Source organism: Cynoglossus semilaevis, chromosome 13 (genome assembly GCF_000523025.1).
Source record: "Cynoglossus semilaevis isolate Cse_v1.0 chromosome 13, Cse_v1.0, whole genome shotgun sequence".
NCBI lineage: Eukaryota > Metazoa > Chordata > Actinopteri > Pleuronectiformes > Cynoglossidae > Cynoglossus > Cynoglossus semilaevis.
Window position 1 is genome coordinate 886554 of NC_024319.1, and position 7711 is coordinate 894264.

Sequence of the window (7711 nt, forward strand, 5' to 3'; positions counted from 1 at the left end):
TTTTTTTTTTTTTAAAAAAGCTAACACTCAGGAATTCCTCTTCTTTTCCTCCAGTTCCACTTTAAAGATGTGAAGTTCATGCAGCATCAGGCGGAGGCTTTCACCATCACGAACGACGGACAGGTGCCCTGTCAGTTTGAGTTTATCACCAAACCCAACGAACCCACGTACTGCAAGCCCTGGCTCACGGCCAATCCTCCAAAAGGCTTCATCGCTCAGGGTGAGGATTAGTTCGCGCCAACTTGGCGCTTTACTCGTGTAAAAATAATGGGGGGAAATATTATTACATGAACTGGTTCCATATGTAACATCAGAGTGATGCTGACCTCAGATGTTCTAGTTGAGTTCTATATCAGTGGTGATGATCTCAGACGACAACTCCTCTGCCAATCAATGATCAAATATCTGCAGTTTCACTGACGTGTCGTTAAAAACTGATCAACTCTACGACTAGTTCTTTCAGAATCAGTTGTTTATCACAGTCTGATGAGTGTATTAAACCCTGTTGAAGCTCAGCTTCAATGGGGCAACAGTTGGATAAAAAGATGATTGGACAAACTGTTTGAGAAGCGGAACAAGAATTTTTTTTCTGTGTGGATGTTGAAATGACGTCCAGAGACCAAAGGTTTTATTCATTTCATTCCAGGAGCTTCTGTGGACGTTGAGCTCGAGGTATTCGTAAACCGCTCCACGGCGCCCAAACTCAACTCTGGCGCGGAAGAGATTGAAGACATTTTGGTGCTGCACCTGGAGCGGGGGAAGGACTACTTCATACCCGTGACAGGGAACTACCTGTCCAGCTGCTACGGCACCTCCATCCTCTCGCTGTGTAATCTGAAGGAGCCCGTCCAAGAAATGCCGCAAGAAACGCTCCGCAAACTGGTCAGTGCTCAAGAGCCTTTTTTTTTTTCGTTGACAAATCACATTTAATTAATTGTTGTATTTTTTTTTTTTCTTCTTTTGAAGGCTGAAATGTCTCTCGGTGAAAACGCCGTCAGCACCGAGAAGCCTCTGGACATTCCTAAAGAGCTGTGGATGATGGTGGATCACTTGTTTCGTAACGCAATCAAACAGGTGAGACTGTTGTTCTGTTGTCATTGAAGAAAAACACTACATTTCCACTGTGGTTTTTACTGTTCAAAAAATGTTGACTCTTTCATCCTTTATCAGTTAGTGCTGTATTTGATTAACAAAATGTTTTATCGCTCAATTACTAAATAGCAGTGAACACTGTTTTTGAATTTTAATGTTTTAAGATTTTATTTTACAGACAAATTTGACATACACAAAATTGAAAAATGTATTAAAATTGATATGCTTCAGTAAAATGATCAAGAACATTGAGGAGGCTGTTCGGAATCTGGGCCAAAATCAATAAAGTTATTGTAATTTCTACAAACGTCTGTTTGGTTTTTAATCATAACTTTTATTTGAATTTCTGTGTTTGTGTGTTTGACCTTGTGTTTGCAGGAGGACATATTTCAACAGCCTGGACTCAGGAGTGAATTTGCAGAAATACGTGATTGTCTTGACACTGGTATACCAGATTCTCTACGTATCCTTGAAGAAAGAGCACCCTCTACAGTAGACCAGAGGCATTGAAAACCTGTGTTTGGATGCCCTTTTTCTGTGGTGCAGAAAAACCAGAATTTTAGTATTCATATTTTTTTTTAATCTCAGGTTTTCTTTTGCAAACTTAAAAAACAAAACAATTGACTTGAACTTACAGTACATCTAAAAGTGTAATGTTCATTAAAATCGTGAAGTTACATTTTGAATTCCACAGCTGTTATCACTGTAGCCTCCTCCAGTTTCACCTCCTTAACCCTGACTCACAGCCGGCAGTAATCACTCGGTGGCAGAGGCTTTGCTCCTTTTTCTAGATGCCCTCCCAGAGCCTGTGGTTCCTTATTCTTTTTACCCCCAGTGCCTGGAAAACTGCTCCAGTGCCAGTCAGTGTGAGAAAGTGAGTGCAAAGATATTTTTTTCACGATGTGTTGAATTTTAAAGGTCATTATCTGATTTTAAAAACCAACTCTGAACTCTGTCTTTCAGATTATTTCCATGCTACCTCGGTGCCATGAAAACGTGTTCAACTATTTAGCTGCCTTTCTACGAGAGCTTTTAAAGAATTCCGCCAGCAACCGATTAGATAGCAAGATCCTGGGTAAGAAAATGAAGCATGTGAATAAAGCATCCATTTAGGAAAAAAAAATAAGAAAATGAAGCATGTGAATAAAGCAGGAAAAAAAACCCCGACATTCCGCTGGAGTCTAGGGTTTTTTAAGGACAAGAAAGAAACTATTTTTGTTCAGAGATTTATCAATATTCCTTTTATTTATTAGGATGTTGAAAGAAAACCCACGCCCTCCCTGACAGTTTCCAGACATGTGCCCAAATGCCCCATTTGAACATAAATTGCAATTTTAAATAAAATTCCACCAAATGTGCAAAGTATAGTTAAAGCCCATACCTGCCTAAAACTTCTGCACAACACTGTACTGTATATTAACATGTATTAGTGGTGTTCTCAGCTGTGTTTTTTTTCTTTTTTTTCTGTGCAGCCACTATTTTCGCCTCCTTGCTCCTGAAGTCGCAGAAGAAGCAGGATCTTGGCGAAAAGAGAAAGACTCAGGAATTCTTTCACCACTTCCTGGTCCAGGGCCCCTCGTAGATCAAGGACAACTGTCCGTTTGTCCGTGACGCTGGAGCTGAACACTAAAAACTGTACAAGTTCAGTATTTGAGATTACATCATCATGACTTTTTACATTGTTTGTATAGATTATTGAAAGTGACAATTCCTCTCTGATGCTAGTTTGTTTTAAAGCGACCTTTGTGATGAACAGTTTATTGTACATCTTGAGCTGAAGAGTCCTAAATATTGTTCAGTGTATCTAAAGTTTATTTAAGGATAATTTGTATTTTCATGTTTATTAATTCAAATGTGTACTGTTTGTACGAAGGAAGATATATATATATAAAAAAAGAAACTATGAAAACATGTTTTATGTGTCACTGAGTTTGTTAATCGTCAACCTGCTCAAATACCTGTTTGTTATTTGAACAGGTTGCTACTCCAGAAGAAGAAAGATGAATTAATAGATGCTTTGATTAGTTAAACAGCAGGACATTGTCACTGCTCATCGTCTTGTCGTTCAGTTAGTATTTTAATAATGACTACCAGAGTCATTCATTATTATTATTTATTATTATTATTATTATTATCGTAAACGTTTGTGGTAACCGGGAGTTTAAAACTTTAAATAAACGCACGATAATATCGATGTTATTGTCATTCAGCAGCTGGATAAAAAAAATGTTTTAATTGAACCAGGATTTAAAGAAAACTTTATTTTACATGTAATTGGCTAATTACAAGTTGTTGGTTTTTATGTACGGCGGTTAAACAAGATTATGGGATTCTTTATTATTTCACATCACATTAAAGCGCATACAGTGTTTAACGCCATTTATCTGTACTCTTTTAGTCCAGAGCGTGACGTGAACGTGAACGCATCAACGAGAAGTGAAAGTGGGCGGATGTGAACGTCTGCCCTGATCTGACCTGTGTTGTGTGTTGCGTTCACGTGCACTGCTAAACCTGTAGCGTTGAAGCTATTCTATGGATTTTATATAATTGATTTTTTTCTTGATGCGTTATATGTCAAATGCCATATCCAGAATTGATGACTTGGGGTTACGTGGCGACATATCACAACGATGTTATTGTGCAGTTATGCGCCTTTAGGGTAGTTGATTTCCCATAATCCATCACGAACGGCTAGGTCCATGACGTTGTTGGGAGTGGATAGGAAGAATGTGTTAAACATTCAAAACCACGGTGGATAAGACATATTTTTCGCCACAGGTAACTGTTTTTTTTCGTGTAAATTTATTTTTAACGCAGTCATATTGGTCGTGATAACGCGTAGCTTGTCATTTTGCTCGTGCCAAAACATGTCACATCCGCTGTCGACTGTAAACTGGCTAACGTTATTAGCCTGTTAGCTTCCCAGCTAACGTGAGCTAATGAGTTTCATTTCAGAAAGAAACATGTTAATTACTCTCGCAGGCTGAGACTTATATTGGAATATGTGACCATTTGCATTATGAGTGGTTAACCACGTTAGTCACGTTTATTTAGTGCACAATGGCAAACATTCTTTTTAGAAATAGTCTAAAGAGTTTCAGTTACGATGCTTAGCCACTGGCTAGAACTCATCTCTAAGACATGTTATGCTTGAAAGAAATGTATTCAGTCAAAAATATTTAATCATAAAGACCTCATATTGGGTCTACTGAGATATAACGGCTCACGTAGTCTGTCCTGCGCGGCCAACTGCACTCGAGTATCGTGAAGTTATGTCACACAGTCCGAGTCTGACATCCATAACCAAGTGTTTTAGTAGTAATATTTAAAAACAGCAGTTTGAACCTGTCTAACATTTCTGTGTGTGTAAAGAGTGTAGCTGCTGCTGCTGACTGTTTTATTTCTGATACAGACGTCAGTTTGCACTAATAAACTGATATGTTCTAAAGGGGCAGCCCCCCAAATACTGCACATACTTCAGTTACTTGTGTATCATATTCGCTGAATAACACTGCAGTCATTTGGGTATTTTTCAGTGGGTTCATATTAAATCACCGCTTTCTTCTTCTTTTTTTGACATTTATCAAGTTTTCAGTTTTGACGTTGAACTGAGGGTAACACCGATTTGTACTCTTTATTCTCCATGAGATTTAAACACGACTTTGTGCAAGTTCTGCAAAATATTTAAGAAGATTAGGAAGATACACTGAGGCTGGTTTTTTTTAGACTCTTGGGGGATTTTAGAACCATTTTGTGCTTTTTCTCTTTAGTTACTTTTAAAAATATACTTCATTCCCACTCATAGTTTTGGTCTGTAGTGTATGTGGAACTACTAACTTTTTGGTAATACATTTCACTCTGAAGTCTTAACATGTACATCCGTATGTAGTTCTGCTCTGTGAGCGTCAGTTTTTTTTTTAATTCAGTTTAATTTTGAAGGCGTTTTAAAAATGACAGCTAAAAACCTTTAATGGAGTTTTTGTACTCTTTTACATACATTTTGCCATTTGTTAGTTCTGTCACCTTGTTAATGGAGTAAAGCTAATATTAGCGGTTAGCGGTCGTGCTGAGGTCAGACAGCAATAAAGACTCTTCTGTTACGTAACCGCAGTAAGATTCTTGGTCATTCTCTAAACCTACACTGTCCACAGTCATGCGAATAGATGGCATTGGACCTTTTTGTTGTATCTTCTTTCTCAGTGCTCAGTGCTCAGTCCCAAACATTAGTTCTGCCTGATAGTTTTTCTGGCCTAATTTAAAAAATGGAGAAAAAAAAGATGCCTCTCTCACAAACCTGGGGGGGGGGGGGGGGGGGCAAGGGAGGGGGGTGTGGCACAGTTTGAAACACGCTGAGTACGATTATCATCTGTGTTGTTCTCAACTCCAACTGATGTGAAGCATCTGAAATTGTCTCATCTTTGAAAAGTGTTCATCACATTCAAATCTTACAGTTTTGATGCTTAACTTTCAGGCTGTTGGACCAACAGTTGTGAGTGCGTGTCTCCTTCCTCAGAAAGGAGCGCCCCCCTCGGGACCATGAGTGACAATGGCTCCCGTTCGGAGGCGCCGGTGTACTTTGCGGTAGAGGTTCATTCGCTGGAGCGGGACGATGAAGAAGAGGACAAGCTCCACTTTGTCAAAGACGAGGACTTGATCGCCGAGCCGTCGTCGCCGCCTGGGCGTGTGTACGACCGCACCACGGTACTCATTGAGCGTGATCCGATCCAGCTGGATGAGGAGGGTGAAGAGGAGAACCACTGTGGAGGCGACGATGACGGAAACACCTTCCTCACAGAGGGAGAAGGCGATGGAGATGAAGAGGACGGCTCTCTTGCCTTCATCACCGACTCTGACGGCATGTCCCAGGGTTACGTGCACCACACGATTTCCGCGGACCAGATTCAGTTCACCATCAATCCAGGATCTACCCCGATGCCCCGCAACATCGAGGGAGCCACACTCACCCTGCACTCTGAGTGTCCAGAGACCAAACATAGAGAGGTACGTCTGACAGGTCAGGACGCAATAAGACCAGATGAGACAAAAGGACAAGACATTATCAGATAAGACATGATAAGAAACATCACAATAAGACAAACCATAAGGTAAGAGAGAACATTGATAAAATATTACACTGTATAATAACCCATAGGTTCACGACTCTTGGACTTGACTGTGATCAGTCTGACTGGACTGACCCAAGCTGGGCCGCTGACCTGAGGTTGAAGCCTCCACAAACACATGCTGGATGTTGATGATGGGATTTTAAACACTTTAAAGTTCTGCTCGTTGTACGTGCGACTTTGTAAAGTAATCCTCCCAGTCAGAGGACAAATCATTAGAAGACACTGTCCTGTTAAAAAGTCCTGAACACAACAGTTCCATCTCCTTGTGTATTCAGTGCAGGGAAATTGGTTTCTTTAAAAAAAAAGAAAGAAAAAAACTGGACTCCTACTTCTATTCCCATTGCCTCCAGGCTTTTGTGTGCAGAGAAAACAGTAGAGTGCACCACCAGAATAGAGACTGGAGCTTTGAAACACACAAATGAATGGGACGTATTGAACTCGGGGCTGGAATTATTCCTGTCCTTTGTACTCGCCTGTTTTCATGTGTTGAAAGGCGGCTGAGTCACGAAGGCTGAAGTCGTCCTCTGGAAGGTCACGCTGCCTCCTGCTGCCACATCATACACATGGCTGCTTAGTTAGGCTAGTTAGTTTAAACTGTAAACCAACCCCCACTTTGTTACAGCGCTTTAGTTTTTCAAGTACTTTAACCGAATGTAGAGACACAAGATTTTCTTTGACAGTAACCGTCTCCGAGACGTCCTCGTCCTTTCAGTGTCGTCTGATTAAGAATTTATAAATATTTTCTTTGAAACCCTGGGAGCTGCTCTCCTGTAGCCAGGAAACAAGCCACGTGATCTGGCTTAACAGGCCCTGCAGCCTGACTGTCCTGTGGAGCCTATGACGGACTGGACATAATCCATATTTGAACTCTGCCAAAGTTTTAGTCGGGGTTTTTTTTTGTTTGTTTCTTTGCATTTTCACTGTCTCCTGTCTTTATTGCGGCTTTTGTTTTCATTGTCAAGCAACAAGATGTGTGTGGAGACGACTGCTCTGCTTCGTGTTATGTCATCGACCAGGGGGACAGATGTGGTGGGGGGGGTAGCTTAGGCGCCTGGAGGGGGTGGAGTGTAGAGGAGAGAGAAAAAACAAACATTTCTTGATGAGGGTTGGTGGAGGAGGTCAGGGGAGGACGGGGTGGTGTTGGGGGTGTTATCCTCAGTCAGTCGTCCCCAACCCGTTTATACCGTTAAATTTTCAAAACAAAACATTTAACAAAACTTTGTCTTTTTTTGTTAGTATCAAAGTCTGAATGGTTTTTGTCCTTTTGTTTTTAAACATTGACAGATTATCTTTGAATGGAAAAAAGTAAAGGGATATGACTGGATCTTTTTTTTTTATGTAGTCAGTTACTGACCTTCTTCTGCCCCCTGCAGGTGAAGCGATACCAGTGCACGTTCGAGGGCTGCAAGAGGACATACAGCACGGCGGGGAACCTGCGGACGCACCAGAAGACACACCGGGGGGAGTACACGTTTGTCTGCAACCAACAGGGC

At 40.9% G+C, this 7711-nt stretch overlaps 2 protein-coding genes across 2 annotated transcripts in view; both read left to right on the forward strand.

The window, feature by feature from the left end:
• inpp5b (inositol polyphosphate-5-phosphatase B) overlaps positions 1–3005 on the forward strand; it is a gene marked incomplete at its 5' end in the record, with an annotated part of 15696 nt that extends 12691 nt beyond the window's left edge. The window contains 7 exons of the mRNA XM_025061450.1: positions 28–220; positions 647–882; positions 967–1074; positions 1471–1555; positions 1839–1966; positions 2056–2167; positions 2565–3005. Of these exons, the coding sequence (XP_024917218.1) occupies positions 28–220; positions 647–882; positions 967–1074; positions 1471–1555; positions 1839–1966; positions 2056–2167; positions 2565–2674 (972 nt within the window). The remainder of the gene's footprint in view (positions 1–27; positions 221–646; positions 883–966; positions 1075–1470; positions 1556–1838; positions 1967–2055; positions 2168–2564) is intronic.
• A 222-nt stretch (positions 3006–3227) lies between these two features.
• mtf1 (metal-regulatory transcription factor 1) overlaps positions 3228–7711 on the forward strand; it is a 12304-nt gene continuing 7820 nt past the window's right edge. Inside the window, exons 1-2 of the mRNA XM_025061451.1 lie at positions 3228–3870; positions 5564–6093. Of these exons, the coding sequence (XP_024917219.1) occupies positions 5629–6093 (465 nt within the window). The 5' untranslated portion in view covers positions 3228–3870; positions 5564–5628. The remainder of the gene's footprint in view (positions 3871–5563; positions 6094–7711) is intronic.